General features: G+C 41.4%; 2 protein-coding genes across 2 annotated transcripts; both read right to left on the bottom strand.

The window, feature by feature from the left end:
* Positions 1-635: 635 nt before the first annotated feature.
* Positions 636-4840, bottom strand: LOC115203929 (cytochrome c oxidase subunit NDUFA4). Its single transcript, XM_029769027.1, has 4 exons — positions 4618-4840; positions 1612-1697; positions 1326-1386; positions 636-904 (listed from the first exon to the last, which is right to left on the bottom strand). The coding sequence occupies exons 1-4, from the start codon at positions 4657-4659 to the stop codon at positions 848-850; spliced, it is 246 nt and encodes an 81-aa protein (XP_029624887.1). The 5' UTR covers positions 4660-4840; the 3' UTR covers positions 636-847.
* Positions 4841-8078: 3238 nt separating this feature from the next.
* Positions 8079-13419, bottom strand: LOC115203921 (solute carrier family 35 member B1). The gene is made up of 9 exons (XM_029769016.1): positions 12783-13419; positions 12151-12254; positions 11702-11832; positions 11568-11598; positions 10512-10669; positions 10239-10365; positions 9514-9620; positions 9148-9301; positions 8079-8849 (listed from the first exon to the last, which is right to left on the bottom strand). The coding sequence occupies exons 1-9, from the start codon at positions 12902-12904 to the stop codon at positions 8797-8799; spliced, it is 987 nt and encodes a 328-aa protein (XP_029624876.1). The 5' UTR covers positions 12905-13419; the 3' UTR covers positions 8079-8796.
* Between the last annotated feature and the right edge of the window lie 2635 nt (positions 13420-16054).

Raw genomic sequence — 16054 nt, 5'->3', positions numbered from 1 at the left:
TTCCCAGCCTGAGAGATGCAGTGTGACCTGATGACATTCGCAAACTCATCAGGCAGAGCCATGACATTCTAGGAGAAACACCTCCGCACCAGTCTCCCTGAGAACCCGCTTTTATCTGCTCCGTTAATTACTCTCGGGAACATTATCATTGCTTTATTGGTTGCTAATACAATGCCAACCTTTACAGTTTGTCTGTTATCCTTTACTCCCACCTGCCTGGTTTTAGTCAGTGAGTGATTGCAGACCTTCAGACAACAGTGCAGTGCAGCCTTGAACAGATGGTCAGACCATGTGAAGATCTATCAAGGGCTCATCTGAAAACTTGTGGGTGAGCATATGCAGTACCGAGCATGTTGTCATACTGTAAATTACACTGGACCGTAGTCAAGCGTATTATGATATACATGTATGAAGACAAAGCCGCCAGGTGGAAAAGGAGGGCAAGGAAGACAAAAGGTGGCATGAGGCAAAAACCAAGAGCAAAATATTGAGTCAAGTCAGTGTGGGGAAACAAATGACTAACTTCATTATTTCAAACCACAACAAAGCTATAACGTGGTACCAGAATATTATGTTTTAGGATTAAAATCAGTCCTGAACCCCTTAACACCGACTACAAAGAAATACAGACATCATTTTCTCTGTACACAGGAGAAAATACTCCTTAACTTTATTGCTGCACAACCATGAGGTATGAGGGAAAAAAGAGATGGTTAAAAGGTCAAAGGGGACGGAACTTGTGCGGTTTAGCCTCTTTGCATCCACTGGTTTCAAGTTACAGGTGTAAGGGACGTCAGTGTTAGAATAAGTCATTTCTTTCCTCAAGCCTTTGGTCCAGCAGAAGAGTTTAGAAGTCAGGACCCTCTTTCTTCAGCTTGCTGTAGTCCATGTTCACTGAGTAAAACTATGAATGAAATGAAGGAACAATAAAGATTAAGGACAAGACCACCAGAGATCAAATATTGATGAATAACAGTAGATATTCTAAACAAAAACCTGCCTTTACTTTCTGAATCATTCCCAGGTTTGTTATTCAGTCAGTGTCAAACTTGCTTTGTTGTTGTGACTGACAATTAGATTGGCTGATCAGATGACTTACTAAACTAACAGGATTATAGTGTATAATTAATTAAACTATGGGATGAGTGGAATCAGACAACAGCTCAATGACATTTTTGGCTCAAGCCACTACATGAACATGTTCCCTCACTGCGCTGTACAACCTCTGCTCACGACCATGTGCAGCAGGGACCAAGTTTAATGCACTGACCATTGTGATACATTTATCCAGACATAACGGCTCATCCTGCAAGTGATTGACCTACCTTGTGCTGATGTGTGGGTTCTGTCTTGTTCCATGGCTCGGGGTTGCCATTACGATTCCAACTACAGACAAAACAGACAACATACATATTGAAAAGAAAAGTTTAACTAATAGCAATATACCGTCTTGCACATTGAAATTGACACCGGTGTCTGACTTATGACTAACTATAGCTAAAGTTACATCAAAACACTCAAGGTCAATCCAGTTCCTATGAGGTTCTCATTTCAGACGGTTTCCATTTGGACTGGAGCCTTATTAGTGACGTGTTTTACAAGGACCCTTACCTGACATGGGGTCCCATTGCCAGGCGCAAGAGATACGCCCCAGACATAACCGTCCCACCACCGATGAAGATGAAGAGGGGGACCAGCTGGAGGGAATAGAAAAGAGTTAGGGGGAACAATAGAGGACAGGGTAAGGTTGCAATCAAGGGAAATATGGCTATCATAGGGCTGACCCCATTCAGTCAACTGAGCGATTGTTTGGTCGATACATTTTTTTTTTTTTCACGGCACAGTAGACTCCTGTCTGATTCGTGCCCGTCTCTGTGGACTAATCCATTGCGGAGGCCGCTGGGGATGGCACAGTCCATCATACCAAGATGAGCATTCTCAACGCAAGGGTGCCGTGAGGGTATTTGAGAACATTTTGAAAAGAAGTGAAATTCCATTGGTTTTACATAAATGACTACTGCTTTGGACCTGAAGCTGATTGTGAGAGTATTCCTTAGGCCTACAGTATGTGTGAAGAAAATGTGCCTTACGTATAATTTAAAAAATGTTGCGTGAAGAAGGTAAGTGTGGCTTAGATGTACAAGGTTTGCATCTCTCCAGAATCTGCTCTCTCCCGCCAATTCGTGTGCATTCATTGTTTCATAACTTCATTGTATGAATTGGTTTGTAACGGTGTCCATCAAGTCACCATTACATACATGACCAGTGGTACATTTCATAACTTCATTGTATGAATTGGTTTGTAATGGTGTCCATCAAGTCACCATTACATACATGACCAGTGGTACATATAAGGTTCATTCCCACCATTTCTAAGATACGTTTGTTTACAGTCATTTATGCTAATTCTATATATTATTATTATTCTCATTGTCGGAGCGGACACATTTGCAAAGCTCACAATTTATGCTACACTTATTTCATTCCATTTACAAGTTTTGTCAATTTATTCATTGTATTTTGTTTGGAGCGCTCCTGTCAATGTTGAGTAAGGAGGCACACCTGATTACACAGAAGTAAATCTAGGCTACCTGGCCTACACGCAAATGTATGAATGTGCCCATTTGGGGATGTCCGATAGTATTTCTGATGGTCTTAACTCACCACCACTAATGAGCTGTGGAGCTCCTCAAAGTATTTTTCTTCTTCCTCAAACAGCAAGTAAACAGTCTTTACTTTACATCCATTGAGAATGACAATAGTTCCTCATTGTATTCAAAGAATCTTTCCAGCTTGCTCACTTTCGATAACCACCGAGCCTCAGCATGAAAATATAAAAGTAATGCTCTGATCCAGTGGCTCATTAAACTCTGAGGACCAAGAAGAGTTGATACAGTTGCCAGTGCAAACTGTGGGCCAGACCCAGTTAATACAATGTTTCAAGTTCGTTGCAGATGGAGTAGAGAGATTAACTATTGAAGAACATGAAATGAACAAACCTCCATGCATAGCCAATGTTATTTATAGGATATTTATTTTTATCAAGATATTATTTACTTGCAATGTTATTTGTTGGCTTTATGTTGATTCTTTTTACCAAGTTGGCAATACAAAAAAATACATTATTGTAATGGAAATTAAACTGTTCCACGAAAATGTGCATGAAGTGGCAAAGTGGGTGGGGTTATATCCTGCCTGTTTGGCCTTGTCCGGGGGTATCAGCGGACGGGGCCACAGTGTCTCCTGACCCCTCCTGTCTCAGCCTCCAGTATTTATGCTGCAGTAGTTTGTGTGTCGGGGGGCTAGGGTCAGTCTGTTATATCTGGAGTATTTCTCCTGTCTTATCCGGTGTCCTGTGTGAATTTAAGTATGCTCTCTCTAATTCTCTCTTTCTTTCTCTCTTGCTCTCCCACGGAGGACCTGAGCCCTAGGACCATGCCTCAGGACTACCTGGCATGATAACTCCTTGTTGTCCCCAGTTCACCTGGCCGTGCTGCTGCTCCAGTTTCAACTGTTCTGCCTGCGGCTATGGAACCCTGACCTGTTCACTGTGATTACTATTATTTGACCATGCTGGTCATTTATAAACATTTTAACATCTTGGCCATGTTCTGTTATAATCTCCACCCGGCACAGCCAGAAGAGGACTGGCCTCCCCTCATAGCCTGGTTCCTCTCTAGGTTTCGGCCTTTCTAGGGAGTTTTTCCTAGCCACCGAGCTTCTACACCTGCATTGCTTGCTGTTTGGGGTTTTAGGCTGGGTTTCTGTACAGCACTTTGAGATATCAGCTGATGTAAGAAGGGCTATATAAATACATTTGATCTTGATTTGATGAAAAACATATAACTGGTTAGATAAATTGTAAATTGGCACTCCACATGAAAAAGACTCCCGGCCGCTGGTGTAGCCTATTTCCGGCAACTTCAGGAGCATAATGGCAGGACCGAGGAGGGTCGTCTATAAAAAATATTTAGTAAACTGGATCGCTTTCCTCCCCCCAAAAATACTTTCGCTCAAGTCCCGAGACCACAGTTACCCGATTTCCACCAAATAAAAAGTACTTTCATAGCTAGTTAACCTTTTTCAATAAAGGGCCACTACACTAGGTCGTTCTGTGACACTGGTATAGTAACGTTATGTCCTCGGTTAACCGCCTCGTCCTTGACTGAGTTGAGGCCTTTTTTGGCAGGTCACAATTCCAGCAACTAACCATCTAGCTAAACACGCTCGCTCCCTCGGACAGTCACTTAAAAAGTGTAAATAATAGTAACTATACATTCAATTATTTTAAAGACCTTGCCCTTTCAAGCACATAACCCACACTGGCGCCAACTAGCTACAGTAGCTAACTAGTTAGCAAACAGGGCCGTTTAGGTCTGTGGTAAATGCCATCCCTTGTCAATCAACGATCAATGCAGTAAACACCATATCGTTATATTCAATCTTGTCTTTTTCCAAACACGAAACAATACATGACAAAAAGGCGACATTTGGGGGAAACGAGTAACGTATTAAAAATTGCAATGTGGTTAGCTTCGAAGTTAACGTTAGCACGACGCAAATCCCCCCAAAAAACCTATACGGTTTAGCAAACTCCCCGATTTCACATGTACTTACTGCTGGGTGGCTTTTAAGTTGCCGGCTAACTGTGCTCAGCATTGTGAGGGTTTACTTCTCCCAATTTGTACAGCAATAACCGGATTAATGTAGGCCTTGCCAGGCAGGAACTGAGCGTATTTTCAGACGCGTTTCAGAGATATCAATGATTCTTATAACTAACCCAAGATAGACCACAGTCTGTCGTTTCCAATGGGAGCAGATGAACGAATCATAGTGGGTCGAACAAGCAAGGAGGTGGGAGCAAAGCACGAGCCAGTGAGATCCATTCGCCCTTGCGCTCCTAAACAATGCATTTTTTTGTACTTTGGCAAAGGGTAAAGTCTACTGATTCTAGTTTTGGAAACAGAAACCTGTATGGAGATAAAATGTTTCAGCGATGAGAAAATTTGCAGAATCTCGGCCAAAGTCCAATCTTCTCCCACTGCCGGCCGCTAAGCTTCCTCTCGTCACCATATTTGGTAGTGAGTGGAAACGCCAACCGGATGCTTCACATTTATACATCCGGTGAAATATCTGTCTCATTGTTCTATCTGTGGAGATTCCTCACGCCCTTGAGTCCTCAACTCGTTCTTCTTCTTCGGCGTGGTTTAACGACGGTTGACATCATTCATATTTATGTTGCAATACTGCCACTAACTACACTCGGGTCTAAATCCCTTATACTTTTCGGAACAAAATTAAATACAATAATATGAAGAAAAAACTGTAATCTAACCATTATAAACCCACCACCCAATTCCAATATTTAAAACCCTATCTGGACACCACCACTCAACACACCCTGTAACTCTTCTGAGGTAAATTCTCGTACACCCAAATATTTCAATGCAGCTGCCACCAGAAACTCTATTTTCTGTGACTTATGTTCCATCGCCGTGGTTGATAACCATTGATATAAACTTTAAGAAGCCAATCTACCTGAAGCATATGTCACTCATAGGCCTATCCTTCTGTGCTGGCGCAGATCTACTACTCACACGGATCCTCTCAGGATCCCTCCCCCTTGAACCATCTTCCTCTACTTTCTTCACTGCCTCAGCATACAACACCCTCTGCTCTACTCTAATCCTGGTAACCTCAACCTGCCTCTCTCGCAACGGACACTTCGGATCCATGGGCACCCTTACAATTAACACATAACACTTCTTTCCCCAATACTACACATTCCTTTGTCTCATGCCCTTCTGCACATTTGTCACACCTAGGAACCTACCTCCTACACATTGCTGCCACGTGCCCATAAGCTTGACACCTGTAACAACCTAATGGATTCAGCACAAAAGCTTGTACGGGATAACTGAAATATCCTAACATCCCTTTGTCAGGCAAAGACTCAACATCAAAACTCAAAAGAACAGAAATGACTCTTCTGTTTCACCACTCACGCCACCCTGTCTGCGTCGCACCAAACGACGAGCATCACAAACACCGGGTATCTTCCCCTTCATCTGGTCCACATTCCCATTTACTGCTACCCCAGTAATAACTCCTTTCAATGGCACCCTGTTCTTGAGAAGCTACCACTCCCTCTGACTGACAGAAATACAAATAACTATCACAAGCCCACTTCAGGTTATCTTCACCAACTCCACAGCACCCAACTTCGTTTTCACCCACCCTGAAACCACATATGGATCAGCCAAAAGGCAGGGGCCTACTTTCTCCAAAAATGTCACTCCTACTGTAACAGACTCATATTTATCCTGACCATCGGTACAAGGCTCAGGCTCCAAGAACCTCACCAAACCTGGTACCAAAAACTGGGCCACCTCTGGTAATTCGCCTTCATTCACTTCCATTTCATCTCCAGAACTGGATCCAGTGTACGGCTCACTCTGTTTGCACTTGCCACCAGCCTTCTTCGACCTACCATCTCCCTTTTTTTCACCATCTTCAACAGATTCAATCTCATCCTCTGCCACCCTCACTCTCTTCATCCGACACCTCTCTTTCCCTCCATTCTTCCACCATATTCCAAAAATACGTCTCCATGTGATAACAGTGTACTTCTCTTAACATACATCTCGTTTTTATCCTCTCAAGGGACTCACTTTCCTTCTCCCTTGATCAAAGTCTCCATTCCTCTCCTCCTTCTCAACAAAGTACAACATTTTACACTGCAGTTTTATTTTCATTTTCAACCAGTAGGAAGAGATGGTTTAGTTCATCCCACCACATAATATGTTTGTCATCTGGCAGTAAATAAAGTACCTCAACCTACTAAAGCTTTTACCAGTCCAATTATATCTGATTATATTCAATCACTATCCTACTTCAAGGAAGGGAATAAGGAAGGATGCTTTTTCAAAGTATTTGAACAGGGCCTCAGTAGGTTTGAAGATGAATCCCACCAGTCATACAACAGAAGCATTCATGGGAGAATATTTGTAGAGGGATGTCAGATTACTTTCACTTGACTCTGTCTCACACACCTACAGTACTTTCAGTAATGATACTCCAGTGTCTTCAGGGGTAGACCAAGCTTGACTCAAACTAACCCTTCATCTGTTCATCGGGATGCAACACTATCCCCTAGGAAGCGGACAACGACATCATCCCACTTCTGATAACAACACAGCAATTTTGTTGGGTAGCCGACCGGGACTCAAACCTGCGTCCAAACCACTGCACCATAAGGTCCTTTGGTGTTGAACGAAGGGGGCTGTAAAACAGTATAGTACTGTTCAACTACTGCTATTTGACAGCATTCTTGTATATTATAAGGGTGATGCTACATCAGAGAATAGCATCCTCACACTCCGTGTTGTAATTCATCTGTCTCTATCAGCAGGACCTCGGGATAGCTTGCCCAAACAGTGGGCTGGACAATTTAGTTTTCTGTGTGCTCTGCCAGCGTCCTGCAGCTCACCCTGTTAATCAGATTGCCTCGCCAACATCTACCAACGTTAGTTTCCTCTGAATTGTATTTTCACTGAAAATTGGTCATTAACATCTCATCAGAGTTTCTGCACAGCCTGTCTATGATGCTGTGTGGGAAAGTTCCAACCAGTGAAGTAGACCTCATTTGATAGACAACAAACAAACCTTCCAAAAGTCTTTCAGTATTATGTAAAACAAATGCACTCCCATGACATGCTTACATGATACATTTAGAATTTTGAGAAAGAACTAGGTCATTGTCAGCCTGGTGTTACAATCCTAGAACCATGGAAAACATGTTTAATTGTCATATCAAAACACAGATTCAAGCCAAATCATGACTCCTTCTGTTTAATTTTATCTGGTTTTAATTCTCTGGAAAATAATTATACGTTGGCAGATTTTCATCCAATTTGGCCAAAACTTTCAATAAGAGCAATTTATTAAACATATAGATAGGCTGATACCATATTATGGTTTCCATTTTACTATGTAGTTTATGGAATATCCTACTTGTATTTTTAAAAAGCAACAACATTTAGCTGTCAGACTGGACATGAGTATCATAAACAAATTGGTTCATTTACAGTATTTTATGTTTATTATTTCCATAATACAGAGAGGCTAGTTGTCTGCCAAGATAATAATGGAAATGAAGACTAACATCCCGAGTCAACTACATGGAAGTGTTCAAACTCCTCATCTACAGCATGTCAACTTTCAGAATCTTGTGCAGGTCTCAACAACTTGAGATCTGATAACAGACCTTTACTTGGAAAACTTCTACTAACTGACAAGTCAATCGACTCGTTTATTAGGGTGTTTTTCTGTAACCAATTTCTTTACTACGGTTACAAATACCAGTGAAAATCAGGCATTCCTTGGTGATGAGTTGATGAGGTAAATCTTGGAGCTGAGATTCATATGCCTGTGTGGTTTAGATGTAGTCCAAAGGGAGGAGCAGCCTCAACAACCACAAGGGATTTGACGTGCATGTTGTCATCTTTCCTCTGCCCACCCATCTCATTCTGCCCCATTTCCTCTTCATGTGGATGTGGTCTAAGTAGATGATGCTTGTCTGTCTTAGTAGGTTCAGGAGAATGGGGACGTTTGAAAACATAGGGGCTTCTATCATGATTATGTAAAAACAAATTCAAAAATATGGTAACTAACAATGACTAAGTGTATGTAGGTGTACTGCCTTGGCAGGATGTGGTAAGAAAATCAGAGAGATATGGATTTCTGTCCACTGGACTTTCAGTTTGTCAGTTTTGCATGACACATATTCCAGGTTCCTTAGTGTGTGGTCTTCTTTGGTGTCTTGCCAAATTTGGCATCAAACCCGAGACCTTAAATGAGAAAGCACATGATACAATTAAGACAGAGGTGTTTAGTCACCTCATCAACCAAAAAGAGACGTCACTAGTTGAGGCCTCTGAGCTCTATTGGAACATTTCCATAAGCAGCTGAAGAGCAGCTCAGTATTTCAACTATGAGGTGAAGCATAAAGTTACTACAGACACAGGAGCACATGGTGTAGAGAGAGAAGAGAGAAGAGAGAAGAGAGAAGAGAGGAGAGAGGAGAGAGGAGAGAGGAGAGAGAGAGAGAGAGATATTAAGAGTTAACAAGTTAATGTTGTTACTCACCAAGGAACACCAGGATAGTGCCGACCCACTGCATGGTGTTGAGGACGTTGCCGAACAGAAGGACAGAGCCCAGGATGGTAAAGAACTTCCGTGTGGTAGTGACGATAGAGCAGGTGAGAGGGCCGAAGTACACCACAGTCATGAAGATGAAGGTCTAAGAGAGGAAGAGGAGTGAATGACTGTTACTATAAAAGACCCTCTGCAATGAGAATGAGAGCAAAATAGCGAAAGACCACTGTAAACCACATACTGGCACTTATCCATAAGAATCGCACGCATGTGAACCAATTCAAATGTATAATGTGATTTGCAGACATGGAAATGTTTTCCTTTTAACACACACAGTCACACCCATGTGAGACCCACCTGGCCTAAAGCACTAGTTATTCCAAACAAAAGGATGTTCCAGAAGATGCTGGGGTGACGGTCTGTGAAGCTCAGGAAGTCCCATACCTCACCTGTCCACAACACCCCTGAAAGAAAAACACATGGGATCATTTACTGAAAGTGACATAATTCAGGATAAATTGATTTATTTTATCCTGCATGTAACAATTGCTTTTTTTTTATTTTTATTTTTTTATTTAACCTTTATTTAACTAGGCTGCTTGATTCTTATTTTTTTTATCTCAAGTTATAGGACTGGTTAGCCTTTTCTTCTGCTACAAATGGGGGGAGAAGTCAATTAATTACTTTAATTGTTTTGGAATCAAACCCATGCTGAGATTTGGTTCCATGACTTTATGGTGAAAATGCCTGTTCCAAACTCAAAATCAACAGTGGATTAAGGGCTCCCCCTACTGGTACAGAGCAGTAACAGCAGTTTGATTGGGTTGAATAGAACTGGGGAAGTGGGGACTGCTTTGGCCAAAACCGAAGCAAGGGTTTCTGATAAAAGTAAGGCTGTAGAAAAGCATGAGATTGGGACACTTAGACTGAGAAGGAAGATCTGATATGAAGATATTTTATTGAATAAATAATGGTGTATTTAGTAGAGACGTGGAGCTGATAGAGATACAAAAGAAACACAAAGCCGAGAGATCAGACAAAGTGTATATTTTCACACTAGTGAGGGGAAACAGGTGTCTCACCTAGTCCCAGCACCAGGGTGGACCACATGTTGATGTTGAGCATCATGTGGTTGGCACTGGTCTGGAAGAGACTCCTCATGTGGTCCTGGGCCACACCAGTCAAACCGTCCATGGTCAGAGATAGCAGCTAGGATACAGGGAGAGAGAAGGTCACATTTACAAACCCACAGAGGCACAGACAGCAAATACACATATAGGCAGAGACACACACAGAGAAACACTGACCAGGTCACAGAGATAATACCACAGGCAGATGGAGACAGTTACACTCACCAACAGGATCTCCCCGAAGCCGAAAGCAGATTCTGTGGAAGCGACACTCTTGTTGGGTTTATAGAGGAACAGGGCCACCCCGCTGACGATCAACAGCACACACAGGTACTTGGCCAGTGGGTATTTCTTCCTCAGTACAAATACACCCAGAATCATCACTGGGAACCAAAGGCAAAGGGATGTGAGGGGTGGTTATCAGCAGCAGCCATCACTGGTCTATTAGGTTGATGTGCACATAGAAAGACAATTCAGTCAGGGGGTAAAAACCATGGCTATGTAGATTAATGGGCTGCACGTGCTCAAGGGATAAGACTGGTCAGTGTATTACTATAGAACACACTAACCTTAGACAGTGTTTACATATTGCAACATACTGGGCGGAACAGAAGACTAGGCTCCTGTACTTATTGTTAGCATAACACTTGCTTTCATAGGGTAGTCTACATGGGGAGTCAGAGACTCACAGCAGGTGCATGCAAATAGAATGTATGTTCATTAAACAGGGACACTGAGTTTGGAAGGGCTGATGGGATGTGTAGTTTAAAAAGGGTGCAATATTCAGAAATCACACAGATATTTCCTGGTTGCTAAAATTCAAATAGTTTGTCAAATTTCAGTGTATGTGACAAAACAAGCCACGTATAGTGTAAATAATCATTGTACCATACAAAACCGAAAGTAAAAGATGCAAAAACAAAACTTAAGAACAGAAAGGATAGAAATAGTGCACATAGAACAGATACACCGCTTCTTAGACTGGCTTGCAATGAGAATGACAAATCTATAACTCATATTTCAATGTGAATTTGGTTCAGTCGCCCAAAAAGTTACATATTGCAGCTTTAAAAATGGCACTGGAAATGCAGATAAGGGAGTCTGGCTGACACTGAAACATGACACACTGCTGCAGTAAGAGGCCCTGCAATAAAATAAGGCAAACTAACCCCTCAAACCTGCCCTGGTCACCAAGCCAAAGGCTGCATATGACTTGTTTATTACATATTCAGGTGTTGAGAGTGGGGTCAGGATGAGCAATAATATAATTATTACACCTACCTGGGATGGGCTTACAAGACTTCCCCAACACCTGTGACAACAATAGAGAGGTTGTTTAGATATTAGAATCATAAAATATCACAAATGATGATGATGACAGCGAGACACTGTATGGGCTGAGGGATAAGACTGACCTGTGTGGGGTAGTTGACATACTGTAGGGCAGAGTTGCTGGATACCATGGCTCCAAGATAAGACAGGGAACACACTCCATAGAGCCAGCTCTTGGTGTGGTCTGGTCTGGAACCCTCAAAAAACTGAATCACTAAATGGGGAGGAGGCAGAGAAGAGACATCTATAATACATGGAGATTCAACACCGACAGACCATTGAAACACCCACGGGGGGAAAGACATGTTGGAGATGACTGTGTTGGGCAGAAAGACATGTTGGAGATGACTGTGTTGGGCAGAAAGACATGTTGGAGATGACTGTGTTGGGCAGAAAGACATGTTGGAGATGACTGTGTTGGGCAGAAAGACATGTTGGAGATGACTGTGTTGGGCAGAAAGACATGTTGGAGATGACTGTGTTGGGCAGAAGGTGAAAGGCCACGACTGATGACTATGTGTGGTTTACTCACAGATCTTGGCAAACACAGCATTGATGATGCATTGGATGAATACCAGCGTTGTGGCATAAACAAACTTCTCCTTCTTCTCCCCCTCACCATACTGTCCTCGGGTACTGGGTAAATCAGACAAACAGCATTATGACAATTCATCAGTGCAACCACTCATGTTAATCCAGAGTTAATCCACTTCTTATTACACATATAAGACAGGTGTTACACACAAAAACACACAGGCCTTGATATTCAGCAAGGGAATTATTTGTTAATTAGACTATGGAGTATCTGTAGGCTATAAAAAGAGATTGGGAGAGCAGTGTGAGGTACTAGTAGTCTGCTCTGGTTGACTACAGATACAAATCATCACTGGAAACAAGATGAGATTCCTTACCCTTGAGTGACATACCATTCAAGACATATCTACAGTATGTAGCAAGCTTATGCCATAGGGATATAGTTTTTTGAACATTTTCAGCTTTGTAGAGTTGGCTCGCCTACATTCAATAATGACATGAACTTGTTGCACTACAGCATCACCAACTAACATATGTGCACAAAAAAACAGCCAATAAAAGCAATGTGCATCAAGAGCCTGTTTTGAAATCAATGATGTCGCTCGGATGTCAGACCAGAAAACTACTTACATTGTCTCTTGTAATATGCCATAGTAAAAATAACAAACGAAGACTCCGAGGAAACAGACAATGAATCGTACACGCTCGTTCTGCAAAAGCGAGGGCTTCCCCGCTCCCTTTCCTGCAGCCATGCTGTCCTCTAGCTGTCCGGGTATGGAAACCGATACAGATCCGATCCCCGTACCCCTCAAAGCAACGTCCCGCTCCACAATCTCAGATATCACAAGCCCGGAAATGGTGACGCTGTAACGTTCAACTAAATGGGCAGACAGTTGCTAATGTGACTACAGATCAGTCTGTGGTTCCTCTTCAAATATTTAGCTAAATGTGCCTGTTAGCTAGCTAGCTAACGTTAGTTAGACAACGTTAGATTGGTGGGTTGGTTGTTAGCTAGCAATTAACAAAATCCACCATTGTTGTCAATCCAGCTGTCGCAGTATAGTGTTGAATCCGGAATATATGTCCTTAATTGCATGTCTCTCGTACTAGCAGACGTTACTCCTGTCCCGATCCAGGTTCTGTCAAAGGCATCCCATTCAGACAATTTTCCCGGTGGAAAGGATACCGGAGTGTAGTTGTTTTCGTTGAGAGACGTCAGAAAACAAGCTGGCTCAAAGACCTCAGTGGTTCATTAAGAGCCCTCAACGAATATGCCTGAGCTTGCAGCTACTATACCATTCATATAAAACAGTGCTGGCAGAACGCAGATGCTACAATGTTATAACTATGCATGAACCATGTGATTTGTTTTCTCCTTTGAATCAACGTATATGCAGCATACAAGGTAGCTCGAAAATGTTCTTATTTTTGTTGATGTATCAAAATATTCAGCTGTAATATATATGTGATCTATACTCTTTGATTTATAGTTCATTTAAATGGCAGTCTACACAGACGACTATTGAAAACATTTGCGGGGCTTTCTCGAACTTGTCGCGTGTCTTTTTTCGTACTGGGATGTGGATGGATTCTATTGGTCCAAATAAGGTAATAAACCTCTAGATTCGGCCATTGAAACAGACGGAATAGTGAAAGGGCGGGGCTTCTACTCCAGAGACACAGCTACACGTGTCAAAGGGAAATTTGACAACAATGAAATGCACCACCACATTTGAGCATTGTTCAATAATCATGACTGAACCCATTCACTATTGGTTTAATGTCCATTTAGTGTTAGTGTCCACTGTCAAACTAAAAACATGTTTAAACAACTTCAATGCTTAAAACGTGAAATTATACAGGAAAGTAATGGAAGAACACCTACATATTGGTGATACCATGTCATTTTACATCACAAAACAGTAAGGTAAAACGTATCCGAAGCTGGGGGAAAAGACAGCTATGTCCAAATGATTCAGACTGTACCTTTACATCAGAAGAGAGCAGAGGTTCATGCTCATGCGTGACACTACATGCATTTCAAACTGATATAGGAACAGCCACTATATTGCCATAAACATTGCTCATCATCAACCTGAGCAAGGGATAGGTCAAGTCACAAAGTGAGTACTCACTAGGTACACTCACAAACCAACTGTAAAGACATTCTACTAGGCCCTAAATATGGGACATGTCTATCATAATTTACAATTACCTCACAAATAGATTCAAAAACAATACATTCACACCCATCAATGGGACAAGAGAATAGAAAGACAATATCCAAATTCATTATAAACATTGGGACTCAGAAATGGACATACCCCGTTCCATCTTTTGTCTTGCCCATTCACACTCTGAATGGACACACGCAATCCATGTCTCAAGGCTTAAAAATCCTTCTTTAACCTGTCTCCTCCACTTCATCTACACATTTGAAGTGGATTTAACAAGTGACATCAATAAGAGATCATGGCTTTCACCTGGATAGTCTGTCATGTTTTGTATACGCCATGTATATGAATACATTATAAGAAAAAAATTAGACATTTTGCAATAAATTGAATACCTGATTTCCCACCAAAATGTCTGAACAATATCTGATTTGATTAAAAAATTGTAAATGTTTGGATTATCTTCATTCATTGTCCAACTGTTATATATATATTTTTAAACCAATTTTGCCGACCCTTGCTAACTTATGGGAATGTTAAATAGACATATGGAAGTCTAATGAGCACTTAGGTATTGTGAACAAAATGTACTTTTTTTTGTACATCACGCATAAAAAAAAATGGTGATAAAAAATATCATTGGATGTGCCTCAGTTGCATACATACACTGGGTGTATTTGCATACATCAATACATTTATATAAAGATATAAAGGGTAGGAACAGGGCCGCAATCAAAAATGCATTTAAAATCAAAACGCATGTCTCTAGATCACACCGATCAATGCATTCTTTACATTGTTCTTGAGATCATACATAATATCACTATAGTCCGAGTGTTCCTTTTCTCTAGTTGCTTTTATTTTAGCGCATCAAATGTGTAAATATTTACACTGCATTAATTCATTCATTTTTTTAAATTGCACAAAATTATCCACACCCACAATGATACAGTTATCTTTCTTGTGATGCAACTGTCGAGATGGTGCTTTAAATGCCTGACAAAGCGTTCGCTTTTTTATAGATGCAACGTAAAGCCAATGTATAACATTGAACCCATTTCAGCATCACCAGAGTGTGTTTCACAGGTCACTACAAACATTTCCGCGGTCGTTACGTTAACAGGGAAAAACGAATGGCACAAGCAAGAGTGGGAAAAAGTCACCAGAGTAAAACGAAAGCAATCAATCCAAGGAAATTTAAGTGACAAATTGGGTTTTACACCCGTCAAACACAGGAAATAGATGTCTGAAAAAGGAGAAATCCTTAATGTTGGTGTGCGGGGTATGCGTATTGCTACAATAAGTACAAGTGGTGTGCAGGTCAGCTGTTCGTTCACCCGTACACTCCCGCAATTGTGAAAAACCCATCCGCAACCGCCCAACTTTTATGTGATTAAAAACCTCTTAAGGATCCGCCCCTTTTTTCCAAATTTCGCCTAAAATGACATACCCAAATCTAACTACTTGTAGCTCAGGGCCTGAAGCAAGGATATTCTTGATACCATTTGAAAGGAAACACTTTGAAGTTTGTGGAAATGTGAAAAGAATTTTGGAGAATAACACATTAGACCTGGTTAAAGATAATACAAAGAAAAAAACATGCGTTTTTTTGTATTTTTTTGTACCATCATCTTGAAATGCAAGAGAAAGGCCATAATGTACAGTCATGGCCAAAAGTTTTGAGAATGAGGCAAATATTAATTTCCAAAGTTTGCTGCTTCAGTGTCT

The sequence above is a fragment of the Salmo trutta genome, chromosome 1 (genome assembly GCF_901001165.1).
Source record: "Salmo trutta chromosome 1, fSalTru1.1, whole genome shotgun sequence".
NCBI classification, from domain to species: Eukaryota; Metazoa; Chordata; class Actinopteri; order Salmoniformes; family Salmonidae; genus Salmo; species Salmo trutta.
The sequence above is the reverse complement of the archived record's forward strand: the minus strand, read 5'-3'. Positions and strand labels throughout refer to the sequence as shown.